The sequence below is a fragment of the Leuciscus leuciscus genome (assembly GCF_965113295.1).
Source record: "Leuciscus leuciscus genome assembly, chromosome: 13".
Taxonomy (NCBI): Eukaryota; Metazoa; Chordata; class Actinopteri; order Cypriniformes; family Leuciscidae; genus Leuciscus; species Leuciscus leuciscus.
In genome coordinates this window covers 7,367,637-7,392,044 of record NC_138737.1, presented here as the reverse complement: position 1 = coordinate 7,392,044, position 24,408 = coordinate 7,367,637, and the positions used below count along the sequence as shown (strand labels likewise).

At 38.0% G+C, this 24,408-nt stretch overlaps 1 protein-coding gene across 4 annotated transcripts in view; it reads left to right on the top strand.

Annotated features, from left to right (window-relative positions):
• dab2ipa (DAB2 interacting protein a) overlaps window positions 1-24,408 on the top strand; it is a 107,485-nt gene that overhangs the window by 6,759 nt on the left and 76,318 nt on the right. The window contains exons 1-3 of one of the 4 annotated variants that reach the window (XM_082188140.1): window positions 10,425-10,833; window positions 12,923-13,119; window positions 22,059-22,165. In XM_082188140.1, the coding sequence (XP_082044266.1) occupies window positions 13,002-13,119; window positions 22,059-22,165 (225 nt within the window). In that variant the 5' untranslated portion in view covers window positions 10,425-10,833; window positions 12,923-13,001. Of the gene's footprint in view, window positions 1-10,424; window positions 10,834-11,737; window positions 13,120-22,058; window positions 22,166-24,408 lie in introns of those variants that run through there. The other 3 variants (XM_082188143.1, XM_082188141.1, XM_082188142.1) reach the window with 3 other exon arrangements.

The following is a 24,408-nucleotide window of genomic DNA, read 5'->3' as shown; positions in this document are numbered from 1 at the left end:
TTTAAAAACAAATAAGATGTGTACTTGAGCCTGTTAGAATTGAAAAATGTAATTTTTTTTTTTTTTTTTTAAATCAGGCAGATTTTTGCAGTTGAATTAAAAGCAGTTTTCCATTGTAAATTATATTTGGTGTAATTTGAAGCACTATAGATACGGATTTTTAAGGTAAGCCTTTTTTGATACAAATGTATTATATATACATTTCTACATAACTAATTTCAAGTAGTAATATTCAGTAGAAAACCATAAATCACTAGAGTAAAAACAAAAAAACATATTCTTTATTGACTGATTGATTATAAACCCATCCAAAGCCATTGTAAAAAGTGTGTTTTGGAACTTTTTTCGCTGGGAGATTAAAGTGTCAGAGCCCAGACCTTCCCATAACACATTCCCTTGAGCCTGCGTTCTGATTGGCTGACATTCCAGAGGAATTCAGATTTCCAAAGGGGGCTCGTTTCCCCAAAAGATGGTGGTGCAGAATGAGAGAGAGAGAGAGAGAGAGAGAGAGAGAGAGAATGCTGTTACTAGGCCCCTAACTGCTCATGAAAATGGAAAAAAGTAACCACTGTCCCTCTTGTTAACCCCCCACCCGCCTCTTTCATTCTCCTTTCTTTCCAAAAGTGGGAGGGTCAGCTTGCCGCACATTGTGGCAGGCCTGAGCGGCGTGTTAGAATTCTTGTGGTAATCTCCACCACCGTGTGCAGGCCGAAACAGCACACAGATGGATGTAACAGGCAGGTTTTGTTTGTATATCTCGATAAGGAGCTGAGATAGAGCCGGACACATCCTTGAGTCCTTCAGCTTGAGCGTCGTGCTTTCTGTTTCTGATTATTCTCTTCACAGGATGGGGTGACCTGCTTCAGAAACTGGCCTATTTCTAAGATGTCCCCATGGGCAACCAAGGTGAGAAGGAGCTGTTTTTGGGCTCCAAAAAGATGTGAAGTACTAGTTCTTTTAAAACAGCATGCCGTACGCTTCAGGCTCAAACAGGAAGTTTTGGACATCCGAGGCCCATCCCAAATGGTGCACTAAGCCCACACTTTGGTTATGTAATCTCACATAGGTTGTTGGGGAGTAGTCGGAATCATAAAATGGGTCACGCTATGATCTTGTGGACTGATCAAACTAGCATTTTTAGAAAAGATAGGCAATAATTTTTGTGCCATTTTATTTACTTTTTCCTTCTAAAAGAAGATTAGAAGAAAAAAATCATTAATACCTTATTTAATAAAAGTGATGTGAAATATGCCTTCCAGCAATCAGTTTGAATGTGTAACATATAGTGTTAATCCATTTTACAGAGTCACATTCCTGATCTTTGAAATGCACTGCAGAAAATCTTTAAACAGCCAGTAAACGTGTGTGGAAACATGGGAATTATTCTCTGGCTGGCAGAACTCTGAATCCGAGGGTGTATATTGGCTCTGTCAGCAATTAACTTTTTATGATGCAGGCCTTGCTGTTTTAGGATCGGCTGATGAACAAATGGATCTTGTTCCTATTCTGTTTTCCATTTTTCTGCTGTTATTCCCTTTGCCTCTCTCTCTCTTTCTCTCTCTCCATACTCTCCCATGTTACCCTCCCCTTTTTTGTCCGGATGTTGTTTTACTCTAAAGTAAGGGTATTCCAAGCCCGGCTTTGAACTATAAAAGCTGTGGTGCTTCAGAGATGGCTGATATAGTGCCTCTATTGATCCCGTCTCCTGGCAACCTCTGACAACAGCTGAGCAAAGGACAGCGTTCCGAAATCACAAACAAGACTTTTCTTGTGCAAAGTTAAATATAGGCTTGCCCTGGCCTTGAGCATTCTGGGAGATTTGCTCTGTGTATCTTGCAAAACTTGTGTAGATGGTACCAGGAAACCGGTATTATAACGTAAGTGCTGTTATAAGACGACTTGTTTTTGTGTAATAGAAAAATCGCAGTCATAGCTATTTTGTTTGAGATTAGTTTTCATAGTTTGCTGACACTCATTGGTACAGAGTACCATCAATTATGCGCTATCACTACCAGGAATAATTTTTTTGCATATCAGCCTCTTTTGTAATCTCTTCCATCTCTGCTTTATGACACTCTTACTAGACAAAGGCTGTTAGTCACACAAGCCAACAATTTGGCTATGACATTAAATTTCCATATTGTGGAACAAGTCCAAGACTGGCCAAATCCAGCCAAGACTGGTCAAAACGCCATATGACCAACATTTACTCTTGAATTTGCATTAGCTGGACCAAAATGCAACTAAAGCAGCACAATTTAGGAGAAGATTGAGATCAGAATTTATTCCTTATTTAAAAATGTTATTTAAATGTAGCTTTTACAAATAATTAAACAAATGTTGGTCTTTCCCCAGTCAAGTAAATACTAGCTAGTCCAGATTCTATTTATATATATACATATATGTATGTGTATATATGTGTATATATGTGTGTGTGTGTGTGTGTGTGTGTGTGTGTGTGTGTGTGTGTGTGTGTGTGTGTGTGTGTGTGTGTGTGTGTGTGTGTGTGTGTGTGTGTGTGTGTGTGTGTGTGTGTGTGTATTCATAAATCAGACTATTTATGTAATTTATGTAAATCATCTCATTTATATAAATCTATGTAATTTATATATTATATATTATAGATTAGTTCTGTCAGGAATTAACTAAAATTATGATGCAGACCTTGCTGTTTTATAATCTGCTGATAAACAAATGGTTATTTTATATTTTTCCACTGTTATTTCCTTTGCCTCTCTCTCTCTCTCTCTCTCTCTCTCTCTCTCTCTCTCTCTCTCTCTCTCTCTCTCTCTCTCATAATTTACAACTAAATTATGATATAATATTTATGTAATATTTATAAAAATCAATAGAAATGTTATTTATTGATTGCATTTTTTTACATTTATATATATTTTTTCCACATTTTATATAAATAAAATATTTATGTGTAATTTATTTATATAAAATCTATAATGATTTTTATATAAATTTATAAGATGTATAAATTGTATTCCCATACATTTTATATGACATCTCATGTTTGTCAGTTCTCATGTTAATCACAAGGATTGCAGACTTACTGTGATTAATCTGAATGCAATTTGTATTCAACAATTTGAATCTCAGTTCTTAAATCGTGACTTACTGCCAATGACAGAGAAGCACTGGGTCTGTTTATTGCGGGGGTTTAATGGAGACCCTGGCAGAGACTGCGGATATGTTGGAACAAGCAGGTGTTTGGCATATTTTATCCATGGCTCTTTGATGGCATAGAGTCCATTGTGCTAGACGTTCATTAACATACCAAAGCAAAAGAGAAATGCCAAAGTCCAATTAATCAACTGAGCAATGCAGCCGAGATGTTCTGCAGGATGCATATCGGCAGCTGAGCACAGATATTTGACAATATTTTGACTGCTACAGTGGAATTGCTCGTCTGAAAATGCAGCCTCATCCACTAACCAGGGGTTATAAATACCTCTCATGGCCCATTTTATAGATCATAATTTAGAGTGCTCACGTTCAGCATAACTTGCCCTGGTTGCCCCAGGGAAAAGACCCCTGTAGACACAAGTGGACCACTTATGTACTTCTTTGATGTATTTCCTGTTTGAAGTAACATCACACCTGAGCTTAATGTAATAAGGCTGCTTTTATTTGAGATTGTGCATGTGCCCACTAGCATGATGATGATAGGCTCTCTGGTTTTAGATTAGACTGAAGGACAGTAGACAGCATGCCAGAAAGTGCTGAGATTCTTGAGGAGTCTATTCTGCTCTGGCCTTGACACTAATACATTTAGTTAATCTCAGGGTTATATGAGAGTCCATGTGTGACACTAGCAGTTGGTAAGCAGAAACTAGTCTTCAGTCAAACTATATTTGATGCTATCTTTGTATATTCTTGTCGATTAGCAGCATTCAGGGAGTTTTTGGGTAACCTCACATTATTTTTACACATTCATTTGGTGACCCTATAGTCTGGAATTTACACACTTTTTTAAAGTGTAGTGATGTTGGAAGATGTACAATATAACATTATAATGGCAATTTTGGTTGCATTGCGATGTACTCTAGTTCACTGGAAAACTAACATTCAATAATTTAAATGAAATGTGTCTTAGTGAGGTCTAATATTTGGACCCCAACATTCTTTGAAATATCTTCTTTTGTGTTCTGCTGAAGAAATTCATACAGGTTTGGAATGGGATACGGGGTGAGTAAATGATGACAGATTGTTTGGTGAATATGCCTTTAAGGCTTTCTACTAGGTCAGATAAGTAATATGCCAGAAACAAGTGGGTGGTCTGTTGACGTACTTACACCTTTTTGTATTTGAGGCAAAACGTGTTTTAGACCATCAATACAAAATTGAGTAGTTGCAACACAGAAATCTTGATTATCGCAGGGGATAAAACCCTTTGAGAACATCTGTCTTGCGTATGATTAAGGTTTTCTGAACATGTAGAATAAACTAGATTGAAATTGGGTCAAACCAGAAATGTGCTACATGTGAGATCCCACAAGTTCAAGAGATCGTTGCTGGAACTGAACCCGAAAGAAAATTACTTCAAGTGCAAACAAATCAGAACAACATGTTGCTGGGCTTTTCTTCAGCAGCCATTAGTTTAGTTGTGTTGTTCTTCTCTGTAATTGAAATAAGTGCAAAAATGGAGGAAACGATTCCTCCAGCATGGGGAAAACAATTGTGGCCGTGATTGTATTGAACATGAGATTAGTTTGGGTCTTAATGCATTTTTGAATCCTTTGCCAAAAATCATTTTATCTGCTTTATGGAAATTAACCAGCTGTTTGCCGGTTCCTTAAAGAGTTACTTCACCTATAAATGAACATTATTTCATCATTTACTCGAACCGTGTGACGTTCTTACCTCAGTGAAAAAAAAAAAAAAAAAAAAAAAAATTTGTTTTTAGATATAGATAAGTTTAGGTATTGGGCAGGATTAAGGGATGTTGAATATGGTCTTGCAGAATAAGATATTAATATGTGCTTTATAAGTACTAATAAACAGCCAATATTCTAGTAATATGCATGCAAATAAGCAACTAGTTAATAGTGAGAATTGGACCCTAAACTAAAGTGTTACTAAAATATTTGGCAGTGTCTGAGCTGCTCTTCATCATGCATTGAAAATGAAGTTGCATGGACCATTTGATACTTTTATAGTGCATTTTTTTTGTGTAACAGCTATTTTACTTTCATTGCATGTAAAAGAGAAAAAACAAAAATGATGAAAGAATCTTCTTTCAATTGAACAACTGATGGAATGTGTTTATCCATTTCTAAATCTCACACAAGGGCTTCTATAAACTGCATTGTCTTCCCAGGGATTGTGTAATTTCTTGAGATAAATGAACAGCAGATATGTTTCTCTTGCCCATATAAACAGAGATGGAACGTGTGAAATCCCTGAGGCTGTTACTGCTGGTGCTGGTGCTGGTTCAAACTGCTGGTTTTTATTCTGGGAAGAGATTCATGAGCTTGTTTGACTGTTGCTGCAGGAAATGCAGCGTGACTGCCTGGGATTCAGGGAGCTTGATGTTAATGGTGTCTGGTGTCCAAGGGCCTCTTGCTTTCCAGGGGACGGCCAGATGATGTAAGAGCGGTGGAGCGCTTACAAGTGGCAAATACCCAAGAGCATCAGTAAACTACCAGGCCCCATGTAACTCAGTGATTGAAGTCCTGTCTCAGAGATTATGATGCAAGTTGAATGCACAGTATTTGGTGCTCTGTCAACACTTTCTTGTAAGTTGGAGACTTGGAGTGTTATAATAATAAGCTCCTAATGTAGGATGCTTCGCCATTTGCTGGTAATGTACTTCAGTGTTTGGTGTTGTCTAGTAGTTTTTATTGTAAAGTGTAAAATTAGTGGTGTGTAACAGACCTCTGAAATAAGGAGGCAAAGTTTCCTCTCTGCTGTTGTTGTTTTTTTCTTCTCCAATGTAAAATTTGCATTCCAGTTCCATATGAACACCCATTTTAGTGGGTGATTTGTTTACTCTGTAATTAGTCAGTCTGTTTCCACCAGTTTCACCCATTCAGGCCAATTTGCAGACTGAACATGATAGGCAGGCAGTAGTGCATTGACAGGGTAATAAACCAACCACAGCACGACTGGAAGCATTGCCTCTTTTCATCTGTATTTTGCTATTTCTCCCCTCATATTCATCCTGGAGAATCTCTATGAGAACACAGTGAGCTTAAAGGAAGGGGAAAAATAGCCACTGCCTCCTTCTGAAAATTGGTCTGTGTTTACTTTATTAAATTGAGTGATTTATACACTATAGCTCATGAACCTGCATTCAAAAGTTTGAACACAGATACCTATTCTTTATCATTATAAGATTATCTATCTTTTAGAAATGTGAATTATGTTGTGACTACAAATGTTAAACAGACTGAATCTTATATTTGAGCTCTGCTCACTCTCTTTACTAACTTCATGAAGTGCCATGATTCCATCCATCCATCCATCCATCCATTGAAAAAAAAGCCCCTGTATTAAATGTTTGTATAATATTAATTTTACTGCACTGTAGTGGAGACAAAGTCATTTTCAGCATCTGGTTTTTTTCATGTGGTGTTCCAAAATCTGTTTGTATGTTTCTTGCTTTCCCATTGGCCGCTTGCTTTTCTATTTATTTATTTTTTTGTCAGGCTGTGGTGTAGTTCTAGCTTCTCTCCAGAGCTACATAATAACTGCCATGTACAGCTCATGTGAGAGTTTTTTAATGATTGCCAAAATAGCATAAATAGTTCTCACACAGCCAAACAACAATACGAATGGAGTATCTTCAGACTCTCAAGTTGAAAGGACTAAATGTAACTGAAAATGTTTCTTACCAAACTTGGCATTATTGCAATAATTGCACAATCATTTTTAGACTCATTCTAAGTCTCATTCAAAGCAATAAACAGTCTAGGCCAGTGTGTCCAGAACACTGTTTCTTTGGCAGACTTCATCTCACTTGATGTGTTTGTTTTCCTAGTTTTCATTGCTTCATTAATTCACATTGTCACATCATCACAGAAAGAATGTCATTATGGGTGTTCATTGGTTGATGGTTTTGGCAGTTGGAGTCCATTCTGGCAAAAACTTGAAATACAAAACTCCAAACAGCAGCAAAAAAATCAAGAATCTTTCTGTACTACTAAGCACCTAATGTACCTTTCAGTGAACCCTATACACTCACGAAGGCTTAACTCTAACTCTGATATTACATCTAAAGTGACTATGAGCATTATGTGTATTTCATAAAACAATGCCCAAAGAACTGTTCGTCTATTGCACATCAACTGAAAAGAAACGTGGTTTCAGAGGAAGAGCAAGTTATTGCATATTTTGTCTCAGATGTTGGCATTTTGTGGTGTTGAGCTGTGGCCGTCGTGAGTTCCTGTCCGCAGCTTGACGTCCTTGTCTGGCTGCCTGTCTGTCGTTATGTCTGGCTGCCTGTCTGTCGTTATGTCTGTCTGCCTGTCGTTATGTCTGGCTGTCTGTCGTTATGTCTGGCTGTCTGTGTTTGTCTGTCTGTCGTTATGTCTGGCTGTCTGTCTGTTGTTATGTCTGGCTGTCTGTCGTTATGTCTGGTTGTCTGTTGTTATGTCTGGCTGTCTGTCTGTCGTTATGTCTGGCTGTCTGTCTGTTGTTATGTCTGTCTGTCTGTCTGTCTGTCGTTATGTCTGGCTGTCTGTCTGTCGTTATGTCTGGCTGCCTGTCATTATATCTGGCTGTCTGTCTGTTTGTCTGTCTGTCGTTATGTCTGGCTGTCTGTCTGTTTGTCTGTCTGTCGTTATGTCTGGCTGTCTGTCTGTTGTTATGTCTGGCTGTCTGTCTGTCGTTATGTCTGGCTGTCTGTCGTTATGTCTGGCTGTCTGTCTGTCGTTATGTCTGTCTGGCTGTCTGTCGTTATGTCTGGTTGTCTGTTATGTCTGGCTGTCTGTCTGTCGTTATGTCTGGCTGTCTGTCTGGTTGTCTGTCTGTCGTTATGTCTGGCTGGCTGTCTGTCGGTCGTTATGTTTGGCTGTCTGTCGTTATGTCTGTCTTGTCTGTCTGTCTGTCTGTCTGTCTGTCTGTGTCTGTCTATCGTTTTGTCTGTATGTCTGTCTAAATAATGCTATATCTGTCTGTCTGTCGATAGACATGCATAACGACAGACATAACGACAGACAGACATAACGATAGACAGACAGACATAATGTCTGTCTGTCTATCGTTATATCTGTCTTTCTGTCCTTATGTCTGTCTGTCTGTCTGTCTTTATATCTGTCTGTCTATCGTTATGTCTGTCTGTTTGTCTATCATAATATTTCTCTGTCTATCCTTGTCTGTTTATTCCTTATGTCTGTCTGTTGTTATGTCTGTCTGTCAAAAGTCTAATATCCATCTATCTGTATTATTTTTTACTGTCTATCTGTGTGTGTGTGTCTGTATATCATTCTATTTGGCAATCTTAAAGTTTAATATCCATCTATCTGTATTACTTGTCTTATCTGTTTGTCGGTCTATCCGACTGTCGGTCTGTCTGTCGTTCGTTTGTTCTGTCTGAATATTGCTAAATCTGTCTGTCTGTCTGTTGTTCTGTCTATCTGTCAATCTTAACGTTTAATATCCATTTATCTGTATTATTTTTACTGTCTTTAATTGATGATTGAGGGAATGCTCTAATGGTACTGCATCCAGCTCTTTTTTTTATTACCACTTTGGTCCAGAGGGGGGCACTGGATGCAAACATTTTTCCCTTCAAATGTGCAGTCTCTGAAGCAGGCCCGAGGGCAGAGAGCTGAAGTCATGTCTTGATTGCATTTACCGGCTGCACACTGGTCAGTCGGCTCCCTGAAGTCAGTCTGATATTTACAGCAGTGTACTTCCAGCGCTCTGAGGCTGAATAGCTGTTTAGTGTGCAAGCTGATGTGTAGGCCTATACCTCGGGTTAGTAATAGGTCAGTGCCTATTAAAGGGCTAGCAGAGTAGAGGTAAAGATTTAGGAGTGTGGTGAAAGCAGGAATCATGGAAAGAAATAATTGTTTGATTAATTTGGTCAAGGTGATTTACATAAAACTGGACACTTTACTCCCAGTTCCTTCTGTTTTATGGCCTCCACTTTAAGTCATTTTGAAATCAATACTGTTTGCTTTCTTAAAGTGTTACTTGTCTTAGTATGCATAATTCATTAGAGCATGTTATTCTAAAAAAATAAAAAAATAATAATGTTTGTTTTCATAATTCATATTTTAAATTTAACGGGTTCCCTGGAAATAGAAGGAAAATTTAGAATTGTGATTTCCTCTAGGTCTACAAATATTTGTTGAATACTGTCTTAAAACGTCATGTAGTATGAGGTTTTCTAGTTATGCTCAGCCCAAAACAATTATCTCTATTAATTCGTGTTTTAAATTTTTTTTTATCAAGTAATCACAGATAACTGGAAAAGGTGTGCAAACCCTGACTGTAGCTTTCTTGACTTCTTCATGTTGACATAACCACACTGCAAAAAATCTAATTTTTTTAATGTATTTTGTCTAATTTTCCAGTTAAAATAACAAAAAATTAAAGGGTTTGTTCACCCTAAAATATAAATTAAAGTAACCATTTACTCAACTTTGTGTTATTCTAATAGTGTATGCCCTTCTTTCTTTTTCAGACCACAAAAGGAGAATATTTAGAAAATGTCCCGCTCGTGTTTGTCCATATAATGGCAGTGAATAGGGACCAGTATCAAAGCATTAAAAGTTTTACAGAATGGTCCCATGGTACTTGTGTCGTATATTGCAAGTTAAAACCAAATTAAATACTCATCAAGAAGTAATTTTTTGGAGTACAAGATTGCATGAGCAGGGCAAAATATTAAAAATATTAATAATTTAAATAAACAGCTTACTTCGATCCAATCCTATCCTAATGGTTAAAATCACACCCTGTCCTAGGTTAATTCCTCCTGATGAATCTTGGCTGGATTACGTCATTATGTGTGAGATCTCTTAATTGTCTAATTGTCTCTTCATCTCTAAATGTTGTAAGAGGACTTATTATTTATGGTGGATCATTTTTGTCTTAAGTGACAAATTAGAACCATAAGACAATTTTACACTGACTTTATAATGACAGTGACTTGGCTAATGAATGCCATGACTCATATTTCAAGACGTTGGGACGTTATGAGTTTTTGACGGTTACCAAAAGTTTGGTTCCACTGTTTCTGTTTGCTTTTATATCTCTGGAGAGATAAACATTTCATTTGACGTCTTCATGCAAAGCAGGCAGCATCAGTACACAGAGGCGTCCATCACTCAGACATAGCTCAACTTAATGGCCCTCCTCTATATTCTCCTTTAGCTTGACTCCGAGTCTCAGGTGGCATGTAGCAACTGCACTATGGGTAATAATATTAGACCTCTTATTACCCACATTTATTCCAGTGCAGAGCTCTTCTGAGAAGCCGAGCAGACAGATTTACGCCAGCCTCTCCATCTCATCCTCTCGTCCTCTCTTGATGAGAAAGTTCACACCGAGGTCGAGTGTCTGAGCGTCAGGAGAGAATGAAAGTGGCTCCTGCCGCCTCCCCCGGCTCCTTCCATTACTCACCAACCCTCCTACAAAGACCCAGAATGCAACAGACCTGATCTCTTTCCTCTCACTGGAGAAATATTCTGTCACTGAGCTGCCAAGACATCAACCCCCCCATCCATTAGCTCCCACTCAACGAGAGACGCTTCGGATCAAGACTCTCACATTTTTAGCACTTCTTCTATTCAATTATTCCCTCTAATCTTTTAACTTTGTAGTTCTAATTATGTCTGCTCTCGAAGTTCGGAGAAGCACTGACGACGGCAGGTAATGCTGATCTGCAACTTTTTAGCTTGTCATTTTGCTGTTGGAGTTAAGAAAGTTTGAGTAATGTTTTAAAGGGATAGTTCACCCAAAAATGTCATTATTTACTCACCCTCATGTTGTTTCAAACCTGTATGACATTTGTGCTGTGTTCACAATACTCTTTTTCTTGGCTGTCAAGCTACAGAAAGGACAAAAAACATTGTAAAACTATAATAAAAGTGGTCCACGACTCTTGTGAGGCCATATGATAACTTTGCACCCATTCGCCCTCCCCATATTTGGCCTTACAAACCAATGCTGGTTGATGCCATTGATATTAATCTCTGCATCTGTGACATTTGAGAGGTACATTATGCAATTGTTATTGCATAAGGACTTAAATTTCTGTCTTTTCTTTACACAAAGCTATCAAAAGACTTAGAACATAGTGAGCGAGTCGTTTATAGTCTCTTTTGTAGAGCTTGACTGCTCATGATCACTATTGTATATGCTTTTGTTGCATAGAAGAAAGCAGTGTGACAAGTACAGGTTTGGAACAACATAAGGGTAAGTATTATGACAACTTTCTTTTTATCCAGGAATTTGAAAACAAAAATTTAAACAAAAATTTGTTTCAACAAAAATATTAAGAAGCAATACTGTTTTCAACATTGATAAGAATTCTTTCTTTAGCAGCAGATAAGCATATTAGAATGATTTCTGAAGACTGGATTAATGATGCTGAAAATTTACAAAAGTGTGAAACATTTAAAAAAATATATATGTTTGCTGACTCCAAACTTTTGAATGCTAGTGTAAATGGCATATTCATTTATTAGGTTTAGTGAAAACGAACTTGAAATAGGGAATGGGTCATTTTATGAGGTTTCTGAGAAAGAAGTTTTTCTGGAGCTGAATGTTCTGCCTAGATATAAAAATAAACGGCATGGTGGTTTGTTATACGTACAGTATTGCATCAATCAGTAACCTTTATTGTGATGGGTGCATATAAATCATTTTTTTTTAAATAGTTTCCGTCTCTGTTTGAGAGGTTATTGACATTTGGTTCTCAGAAACAAGGATTTCATCAGGAAGGTGAGATGTTCTTGTGAGGCTCGTAAATCTCATTATATCACCGGCTAGTGTTGTCTTAGAGGTCAGGGGGTCAAATGCCTTGTCAGAGCACTGCAAACATGTTAACAGATTGGATTTTTAACTGAGGGTGTGTGAAGGAACAAACCTCCTGTTCGGTCTTCAGTTGTGTAAGCCTGTATGCAGAATTCCTTATAGCTAAGTATAAGCTATAATACATTTATTTTAGAACAATAATGGGAAAAAAATGTGAACTACTTAGTGTGCATTTCTGTCAAGCTACAAAAAGGACATAAAACCACCATAAATTTACCATGAAAGTGCCCCCAAATCAGTTTTGTGTAAGACCAAAATGTAAGTTATCTGTTTCTTTTAATGCACAGATAACAACTTTAATGCCTAGTTTTAAAGCATGCACAAATTTTGACACATTTTTAAGTCACTGGTTTCTGTACTCATCGGTGTATAGCGAGCACACCTGTTACTAAGATTAATAAATGCTTTAGAAATATTTTACATGATTAGTTCATGTTAACTAATGTAGTTAAATGAATCCTTATTGTAAACGGTTAACTTGTTTTTTATGCTGTTTTAGGTAATTTTTTTGCCGCTTGACAGATGTGTCAATATGCACTTTTAGTTGAAAAGAGCTCCAAGATATAAATCAGATCAGATCAAAATCAGTTTCACAGAAAACTACAACATACAGGTTTGGAAGAATGTGAGGGTGAGTAAACAGAATTTTCACCTTTGGGTGAACTATCCCTGTAATTTAATATATGCATTCAATATATTTATTTTTTGAGCTCTTCAAGGCATGTTTGCACTGTAATTTACACCTCACTGTAGTTTTCATTCCTAAATCACAGAGGTTATTTGTGGGGAGGAGTTGGCACCCCCCTTCTTTGTCCCCTTTTCTCTCAAAACTCTCCACCATGTCATTTCAAGAGCAGTCCTAACTTGCAGAATCAGATGCAGTGATCTGTAGAACATGCAAACTCTACTGGCTGTGATTCAGTTCAACAGGAGCTTTTGAAGTGAAGACTTCCAGCAGTTTCTGAAGTCAATCGTTCTGAAGGCCGTGAGACGCAGAGAGCATGTCAGGGGCAGTGAGGAGAATTCTGGGGAGGAGGTGGTACTACTACAGACTTCTGGGCCGGTCCAGGCATAGACAGCATGTTCTGTCACGGAGACGCTGCCGCACTGCTATCAAGGGTGATTTCATCTTTCTCTGTCTATCTTGGATAAAAAGAGTACTTTGCTGGGGTTACACAGGGTGCCATTCATTTTCTGATCATATTGACTTAATATCCATCGTATAATAGAATTTGCCCTAGAGAGCGATGGAAATCTAAGTGCTCTGAGGAACTGACAGAAATGTTTGACTGATTATAGTTTTCAATCAGAATAGAGTGTGCGTTTGGGGTCTGAGTAAAATGGTGCCCAGGTTTCAGATATTCCTCCTCTCTTTGATCTGTGCTTAAAGGTTTGGAGCATGTTGTGATGTTTTTAAATCAAGTGACTGTGCAGGCAACATTTGAGGGGACTAGGTTTTTTTTATAATCCTTCAAAATTTCTTCTTCGGTAGGTCCTCAAATTGGCATGTAAACTGTATTTGATAATACCATTAATACACTTATAATAATAGCTAATGAGGCACACACTAATCAAATGTTGCTCAGATGTTTTATTAAACAGGAAGTTATGCAATTGACGAGACTGAATGCAAAAAATTTTTGGAAAGCATTTATTTCTTCTCGCAAGCAATACAAAATACTGATAATGCTTAGAATTATTAAGATAATTTTTTTGTAGTTTAACAGCCAAATAATGGCTGATTAATCAGTTGAAATATTGGTTTCACAAGAGCAAACCTTTCCTGGTCTTTGCTTTGAGGCTATAGTGGGAATTTTGTCTTGAAAGTAATCATATGTTAAAGATATTATAGATAAGACTACACGAATTGGTCTCCAGAAAGAACAGAAGGGATTATAAATTTCATCTGGTCTACATTGATGGGACATTGTGTGATTGCTGGATTATATTTTTTTAGTTTAGCAACCGTTAAAAATAGTTGAGTCAGTGCTTTATCAGTGTTTCCAAATTCCTCCCTTTAGGACCACCCACAAATCAAAAATTTTCATAAAAAGTCACCAAATATGAAAAAGTACACACAGGTTTGCATATTTGTATATTTAAAAAATAATAATAAATCCTCACACATTTAAAATGAGGTTTGTCACCTTAAGTGTGGCAAAATAAGGGACACCCATCTCTCCCTACTCGTCTGAATTGATCAGTGTTACTCTGAATCTTTTGCCCTTTAGAAGCACAGACCTTGGCTATCACCGGCCGCATGCTAGTCAGACAGTTCACCGTGAGCAAATGAAAATGCTTTTCGGAAAACTGTGCAGTTCGCTATATATATTCATCTTTAGTTTCTGGACAGACCCAATGAAAAATTGTTTCCCATTCAGCTCTTTATTTGGAGAGTCTCTTGCTTTGGGTTAATTCACCCTAAAATTAACATTACGTAATCATTTACTCACCCTGCTGTTGTTCTAATACCGTATCCCCCTCTTGAACGACAAAAAGAGAATAAAAAAAAAATGTCCCGCTCGTGCTCGTCCACATAATGGCAGTGAACAGCAACCAGCATCAAGCTTTTTTAATAAAGGAAACAAAAAAGTATCACAGAATGGTTTGATGCTACACATGCTATATATTACAAGTGTTCTGGGGGTATACAATAGGTTTTGGTGAAAAACAAACTGAAATTGAATGTATTATTTAACAAAACTCCTGACCTTGGCCGTTGGTCTTCTGTGCATGACTGCGTGGCGTGCGCGTTCATGAGACTGTGTCAGTTTACAAATCAAGACTAAGAAAAAAACATGACATATTTCCTTCCATATCCATGTTTTAAAAATGTTGATACTTGGAGCAAAAGTATTACTTTTAAATCACTTCACCTTCACTATGAGTTAACCTGAAGCAGGAAAAATGTTTTTAAAGTTCTGCTGCTGTAAGAATATATATCCATTTTTGCTGTAACCCTTCAGCAGTATTTCACTGCTCCGGCTGAGTTCATAAACAAGTGTTTTTCCTCTTTTCTTATGGTGAATCGAAACTTCCAAAATATACAGCCTCCAGGGGCCTTTTCTTCTTCCTGCACTGATTGAGCACAGATAAGTGTGTGTGTGTGTGTGTGTGTGTGTGTGTGTGTGTGTGTGTGTGTGTGTGTGTGTGTGTGTGTGTGTGTGTGTGTGTGTGTGTGTGTGTGTGTGTGTGTGTGTGTGTGTGTGTGTGTGTGTGTGTGTGTGTGTGTGTGTGTGTGTGTGTGTGTGTGTGTGTGTGTGTGTGTGTGTGTGTGTGTGTGTGTGTGTGGAAGACAGCAAGAGGTTCAGAGAATACTGAGGAAACTGCCACCTCCAGGCTTCAGCATAACACTATTTCCATAAAAGATTTTTATCCCCAATTTCTCCTCTCTCCAAGACAATCCATTCCATAGTGTATGCTAAAGTATTAAACTTTGGTGCTTAACTTGACCCACGTGTGATACCGTAGGTCATGCAGCTTGTTGAGGAGAAGTGTGATATTACATTTCTAACCAATCCCATTGACTCATACCAAAGAAGTAACTCCAATCAAGATGTCATAGAGACTTTCAGGTATTTTTCCTGAAATACAAGACAAAATACTGATTAAGCAAATTATTAAATCAGTGGTTAAATCTGTGCTGAATTTCTTTTGAACTACTGTTCAGTAAATTCCTCTTTCTTTCATTCCATTTCAAATTCTAATTCAGCTTCCTGTGGGGTGTGGACAACTCAATTTAAATGCACACTCTTGAATTAAATGGGAACCAATTCTACAATTCCGAATTCATCACAATCCTGGCAACCACCCATACACTTGCAACTTTTGTTTTTAAGAGAGCACCCTATCATTTAGTTTCTCTTCTTTCTTTAGTTATTAGTGCAGTCAGTATTTTTCTAATCTTCAAGTATGCAGTAATAAAATAAAAACTTCAATATCTTGTGTATTCTTGTTTTACAAAGTGATGGCAGATATTTTACGTAGAAACGCTGGACTGTTCAAACTTTGCTCAAACTCTTGTGGTGGTGTAAGTTCAGACAGTTGATGAGATTGATAAAGGCCCGCTGAGATGAAAGGTTTTGTGGAGCTGGCGAATGTGAGCTGATGGCTGACGTGAACGATCTGCAATCTGTCAGGCCTTTAGCTGCAGTTCTCTATTTAAGACGAAAAAAAATCTTTGATTTGACATCCAGAGGCTCGAGAGACAGGTGCAGTCGAGAGTTTGGCTCTGTGTTGGTTTTCCAGAACAAAGAGAGCAGACTGCTCAGTGATTGACACTTCAACACAAACGTCAAAGCAGCATTTACCATCCACTCTATGTGTTTCTGTACATGTCAAGGCATTCAAGGCCTGGGTATACTTCATTTTCCGCGTTCCACTCCGTCTTGCACAGTCATGTCCACATAACTTTCACATAAGATGTCACATAAGATATACTCTCAACCGCAGTACATTTTCTTTTCTATACTCTACAAGATGTCAGAGGGCAGCAACGAGTCATGTCATTTATAGGACATGCGCTCGGAAGGATAGAAGAAGAAAAGTAGTGAATCCACCATTGCATGCAAAGTTTAGAACAAAATACAAGACAAATTGATGGATAATGATATGCTGCTTTGTTTACTGTTCTTGGAACTTGTTGTTCTTGTTGTTTTGTATTGCCCTTTTCGCACTCTTCTTCGACTACAGCACATTACATCACTGTGAACCAGTTGCAGATGCAGAAAGTGGATGATTGGTGGGCCTCTAAAAGCGTGGGTGGGCCAGAATAATTCACATCACAGTTTTTTTTTTTTTTTTTTTTGAAAGAAGTCTTGTATGCATTAAAGCTACAATATGTCTTTCTTTTCTTTTTTTCGCCGCTAGGGGTCGCCAACCTCTTACTATAACAAAGGCGTAGGTTGATGACGCAGTGATAAGCGGAATGATGGGAATTGCTGTCATGCTGATGGATCTAATATTGTTTATGGATGAGTGAAAACATTCATGTTTTTTAACATGACTGTAGTATGAAGCAGGTCGCGATTGCTAATGAGAGACAGATATCAGCGCCACACGTGAGTCCCGCGGATATAAAGGAATAAGGACATTTAATTCTACCGAACTACCAGCAAGTGCTGAATTACTACTCACACAGGTCAGTTTATTTGATTAATTAAACTTGTGAGGTAGCGCGGCTCAGTTTCATTTGGTCTAACGTTACACTATCATACTAAACAGCATTTGAGTGTGTGGAAAGTTATAATGTTATTCTATGTGTTAGTTTGTTTGCTATATGAGACTAGCAGTAAGCTAGATCACCATTAGAATAACATACTGATCATATTCTAACATTTCATCATGTTGAGCTATATAACATTAATTTGTTTTATGTACATTTGCTCACCTGTCTGATAAAGTACATGCAAGAGCGGCGTCCCTGTCAAGATGTGACTCGTGAAGCTCTGTCAAGTCCAAGTTAGTCGTGGACGTGGAGCTCTCGGCATCTCGAAAACGCCACGCTGATATTGATCCTCGTTTTAGTTCTCCTTTTGTCCCTAAGTCTGCTTGCCATGGTCCATAATGTTTGAACGAAACAATAACAGCGTGCATTTAGACGTTACGCACTACGCAGCTGTCCACGCCTGTCGCCATGGTTACTATGGCAGTAGATGTGGAAACCAGGGATAACGCGGATATTACGTCATTGACAGGCGACAAGTGAACAGGGACGGTCACTTTTTAAAATTGTGAATTTCTGTGAATTTACAAATTCTTGGAAACGTTTAGTATAATGGAAGTACACAATTGAAATAAATATATAACACTGTCCAAGTGGTTTTTGGATATTTTGATACAAAATTCTTACATATTGTACCTTTAAGCGCATTTAAAAGAAACATTGCTTGTAAAAACTTGAATTGGCTAAGTAGGCTATAATTTCAATGTAATCACATTCTGCTAAATAGTCTTGGGTATCAACATCAATTATCTGTGTTGTCAATTCCTTTGACACGTCTTTAATGTCTTTCATAATCAGCGAGCAGTTAAGCTATACCTGCCAGTCACCTTACGTTACCCTGATAATGACCCTGCTGAAAATATCAGCGCAAGTTATTTAGCTTTTTATGTTATCGTCTTTGCTTTTAAACCTTGAGAAGAGCGTCGCTGCCAAATAAGTCAAAAAATATTGTGTCCCTGGCCTTCGTCTTACCAAACTGAAGGACCTGCAAAGACTCATCTCTTGCTGCGACAAGTCGAGCCAGACCTGAATAAAGGAACGTGCATTTAGATTAAGAGTAAATGAGACAAGTCTGTGAGTTATAGCCTGCATGAATGCTAAATGAGACCGTAGCACTTCTATGTAATTTCCTGGAATGACAAAGTCCTCTGTGAGATCAGATGGAGGACGGTGGCACCCCGGTGAAGACGTCTCTTATACAGCTGGGCCATGCATCTTGTTCAGTGCAGATTAATAGGGCCGTTAGCACCACGCATTTCTGCTGTAATTCTCTGGCAAATGGCCCAACATCTGGGGCTGAATTGTTGTTATATTTTTGGTTAATTTCAGTAGAGATTAATTTATTATTTCATGAAAGTTACTGGGGCCACGATTTTCGTTAAACGGATGATCAAAATCACGAAAAATCCCATCGACTTTCATTGAGGGTGTCAAGACTTACTACAACAAGACTTACTGAGTATTGAAGCTGTCTATCTCTAGTAGAGAGCTTATGACTAGCATAGGGCAACATGTTAAAGCACGTTATCAACATGCTAATTCATGCTAGCAATATGTTAATCATGCTAAAAGCATTTTAATTAACTACATGCTAATTCATGTTAGCAACCTGCTAAAACATGTTAGCAATGTGTTAAAACATACTAGCAATGTGTTAAAACATGCTAGCAACATTCTATTTCATGCTAACAATGTGTTAAAACATGTTAATTCATGTCAACAACATGCTAATTCAATGTGCTATAACTGTTAATAAGCTAGCAGAATGTTAAGACATGCTAACAAGATGAAACATGCTAGGAAGCTTATAAATCTTTCAGACAAGGCTTTGTCAAGCCAACATAAAAGTTGGTCTCAACAAACTTTACTTTCTGGTTTACTTTTTATTACTTTTTGTCCACTCTGAAATGGAAAGTATTTCCACAGCAACTCATACAGACAACTTCTGTTGTCTTGTCAGCATGTTTGCTCTGGACAAATATGCACAGAACGGTCAAGAGTTCAGACCCCCTGCTCGCAGGTCCGTGCCAGAGGAGGCTTTTCTTTGAGCCCCTTGTGTTGTCCTCAATATGAAAGCATTTTACTGTCTCCACTCTTCATAAACACTTGGCTCTGAGTGGAGGAATGTTGGAGCCGTCTCTTAATTGCTGTTTAATGTTTTTCCATTTGCGCTGCTTTTTATCCATCGTGATCAAGCAGCTTAATGATGAAAGAATAGCTGAACCAATTACCAGTTTGCAGGTTGGTAATGGCATTGTATTCATCATTCAGGGCAAAGAGTGCTTTCAGAGTTTTTCCACCACAGTTGATGGAGAGCTGCTGTAGTTGTTATTCACGGTGACTTGACAACATAAAGTCCAAATTGAACCTGTTTATTTTCTTAATAAATATTCCTGGTCTTATGGTGTGCAATTCATCTGTGAATTTTAAGAAAAAATTTTTTTTCATAATTTTTGCAGGTGTAACTCTGCCACAAAGGAGCTTTTATGCTGCATGAACTGTTGAAAATAATAATAGGCTGTTATAGATTAATGGAAAGAAAAGAAAAAAAGGTTAAAATGTACTCACCCTTATGTTGCTCCAAACCTTTATGTCTTTGTCTTCCGTGCAGAACAACAGAAGAAAATTGAAGAAGTTTGTCAAGCACCAGAAAAGACTATTAATATTCAAAAAATTGTCTGTATGACTGTCTGTGTGCTCAATTAATGTATATTTAAATAGTTAGAATAGCCACATTTTTATATATTTTTACACAAATATTGTGGCTCACTAATAGACTTTATAATAAAAGGTTTCCCATAAACCCAGTGAATTTTAAGTGTTTCAAACATTGAAGTCAAAGATCATATGGTCTTGCTTTTATGATTAACATATTAATATGGATCAGGATGTTGTGATATCAACATAAGCAAGAGGAAGACGGCATTGAGATTTCTCTCTCATGTATTCCAATCTGTTCATCTCTCCAATGAAATTACTAACACACACACACACACACACACAGATGGAATCTTCATATGTCGATACCTACGCAGAGCTGTTAATCACTCTTCCTCCATGTTGTCAGATCATGTCTAGTTTTGCTCAGCCAATACTAAATGATGACTGAGGTGGCAATACAGATCCTTGTTTATTTTATATTGTGGAAATATTTAATAGCACATAATTGTTTATCTTTAGTAAACACAGTCCAGGTAACGCCCAGTCAGTGAATTTAATACTCTTTTTACACTGTAAGAAAATTTCATAAAAAACCTGTTAACTGTTGGCTTACCATACTTGGTTTAACATGCATGACACTTCACATGATTGTATTTTATATAAATAATTTTGTTTCTTGTAAATTTTGTTATCATTAGGGTGTTTTGTGTTACATTTTATGTTATTTACTTCATGTTCATTGCATTATTTAAATGTCATGTAGATATAAAATCATTGTGTGACTTTCTATTGTATTATTATGGTAGTTACTGGTACATTTTATGGTAAAAAAGCAGCTTTTGGTAGTTCAAGTAGATATATTAACGATATACCACTTAATGAAATATACAGTTATAAGCTGTAAAATATATCCTGTAATACCGGCAGTATTTATTTCCATTAATTTCAGGCAACCATAGCTGCCAGATTTTTTTTGCTGTAAATGTAACAGGATATTTTTTACAGTGTAGTATATGAGGCTTTCTTATTGTAATAACCAATTCAGGCACAGGAAAAGTGCCGTCAGAAATAGAAAAAAGAAGGCTTCCAGATCTTGTTAGTGACGCATATTTCCAAGTACAAAACCAGCGAGGCAAAGAAGCCTTTCCTTCACTTTGTTTGGAGTTTGACGTGATTCAGATTGTGCAAAGAGGGAGACAGTAGGATGAATTTCATAGATCTTGTCTTTCAGGTTGGCTGCATTCGCTCTCTCATTTGTTTTCCGCACAAACACTTGTTCCCTCCTTCCCTCCATCAATCGTGCAGACAGAGATGCAGGCGTGTGATGAATGGCAAGCGTCTGACAGGCTGATTCAGGCTGAGATTCAGCCATCTGGCCGTGCATGACCGAAACATGTGACTGACATAGTGACGCTACCACAGAAGCAGCATATCATAGAGACTGGGTGGGCCTTTTGACTTGAGCCAATAAGCAAACTGCTAAAGCAGTCACATTGCACCAATACCACGCAGAAGACCACATAGCAATGCATTAAATGCACTCAAAACATATTGACAACTGCACAGCAACACCCTGGCAACCATCCAAAACATACTGGCAACTTATTTAGATCCTAGCAAGCACCAAGAACTCCTTAGCAACTGCATAGTAACATGCTAAATACACAAAGAACACCTTAGCAACTGCGCAGCAATGCACTGGCCGCTACCCACAAGAAATGAGCAGCACTATCCTGATCAAAAATAGTGTTCCAGCATAATCCAATGGAAAACGTCTGGCAAACAATGCCAAATAGCAGTCCTACAATTCCCACAGTTCCTTGCCGATGGAGCATTTGCATATATCTCCTCTCATTGGATTTTCTGAATACGGTGTTGAATAAGGTGTTTACATGCAATGCCTTAACAACCACCCAGAACTTTCTAGCAATTGCATATTTTTTGACCAATAGGAAGCCTTAAGCAAGATTCTTTCCTGCTGTGCCCATTAACACTTTTTCATCTCTGTGGATCAAAAAGAAGAGCTGGTGATGAACAACTTTTTAATTACCCAGTACTGTTATTGATTTTTGATTGTTTCTAAGCTGTGTTCATTTGGTGGGTTCGCTTATTCTGGGTTAATCTGATCCTAGAATCAACACTCTCTTATTCCTTTCTCTCTGTCTCTTCTCAGAGTCACTCACTGACAGGGTGGGCCGGCGGCGCAGCATGCCTGGCAGTACGGTGGACAAAACGGTGGTCGCTATGGATGCAGACACGTCAACACCTTTTAAAGTCACGGTACGCATTTATGACAGCACCACAGATCAAAATAATAATTGTGCATTAAGAACCATCACATCTCTCTGAGGTTGGTGTTGTATCTTAAAATGTGTTTCAGTTTGACTATAGGTCATTCCTACTATGCGGTACACTTCATAAATGTCTTAATGTATTACATAAATTATATATTTTAGGTTTTTAAAAAAGTAAATCATTAAGTTAAATTTTAAATAATTTAACTACTTCGATTTGACCAGATGATGCCATTTGTGGCAATTTCTTCGATGTATAAATGACAATTTATTAAAAAAGCAGCACTCGTTAAGGTCCAAGCATAAATGGCCTATGGGAATGATAGTTAGGGTTTGATGCAGCAGGTAAAGATGCTGGTGTCAAAGGGGACAACTGACTTTCAAAGGAAATCACTTATTACAGCCATCAAAAATTATTTTAATTATATAATGTATTTCTGCGTATGCTGGGATGGACTCCAGCAACATCACGACACTATAGAGGATCAATCGGTTTGATGAATGGATTGATGGATATAATATATTTGCAGCCTAGCATGAATAAGAGTAGCAATAAACCCCTCTTAGGGTAAACAGAACAAAACCAACATGAATGTATTGCAGATATCATTAATTCAAGATTTATCATAAGTACAACATAATTCGATAATTTACCGTATTTTCCGCACTATAAGGCGCACCGGATTATAAGGCGCACCTTCAATGAATGGCCTATTTTAGAACTGTTTTCATATATAGGGCGCACCGGATTATAAGGCGCATAGAATAGAAGATACTGCAGTCAAACGTTTGACTGGGTTTGCGTTATGCAGTGGTCACCAACCTTTTCAAGCCTAAGATCACATCCAAAGTCCAAATGTAAACCAAGATCTACCACTTGCAAAAAAATATGAAAAAACAAGTGGCTGAGCTGTAAAACCTTGTTTATACTCGACGCGTCCGCATGAGCGCGAAGGTAATAAAAAACTAATATCCGTCTGCTCGGGCAGATTCGGCTCAAAGTCGTGCATCTTCGGATGCGGAGGCGCGCACGCGGCAAAATGACGTCATTGTGACAGCGCGCGCGCCTCCGCATCCGAAGATGCACGACTTTGAGCCGAATCTGCCCGAGCAGACGGATATTAGTACATCTCATCACACCGGCACCCAGTTTGCGCGTCTAAATCAGTTGTATGGTCTGGTGTTCAGTCTAAAACAAAACAGTTGCGTCAAGTATAAATGCCTCGTCTGTTTGGGGAGGTGCGCGCGCAGTCAGCGGAGGCTCGCGCTCCGGTGCCAGGCGAAAGTATAAACAAAAGTCAGCGGTTGTTTTACAGACATTAATATAAGGCGCCAGATCCATATATAAGGCGCTCCGGATTATAAGGCGCACTGTCGTTTTTTGAAAAAATTAAAGGCTTTTAAGTGCGCCTTATAGTGCGGAAAATACGGTATTCTGATTCGAGGGGAATCAGAATGGCAAATCCTGACTGACGAGAGGAGGAGCTGGGGATGGAGGAGGGTAATTAGCTCCAGAGAAAAGCGATAGCTGCTGATAATACTGAAGGAGCTTATATATGTATACAGTGATAGGCGTTGTATTTCTATAGGTAGACGTGGATCAGCTGAGAGTCAGCTGATGCGAGCTTGACTAACCTGAACTGCCAGAACTGACGCTACGCTTGATTTATTATTCAACTCAAAATAAAACAAAACCAAAATCTCTTGCACAGGAAGGCCCAGGAAAAACCCCAGGAGCACTATACACCAACCATTTAGACAACACCAAAATAAAGTTAACAAAACAGTATAAGACAAATTGAGGCACTAAACTAGACACAGGTGAAACAATTAACTAATCAGAAACCATGGAGACAAACAGGGACAAAACTATGACAACCAAGTAAAGATGCACTTACACAGGGGAAAGTAATAACAAAAACAAAGATGAATCCTGACAATAGAAGTTATATTAACATTCAATGCATCTATCAACATTAGATGCATCTAATATACATTATATATGTATGTATATAAGTGACGGATTCGAGACTGATTCAAATCCGATCACTCATACCACTTCAGGAGGGGGTCTGAGACACATTCCAGAAACTGGACAACTAAAGTTTACCATTTGCACGTCTTTTTAAGTCTTACCAGTTTAAGCATTCACGCGATTTTAAACTATTCGGTACTTGGGCGCTGTCTGAGAGATGTTTTCTCTGCACACATACATAGAGTAAAGGTGCC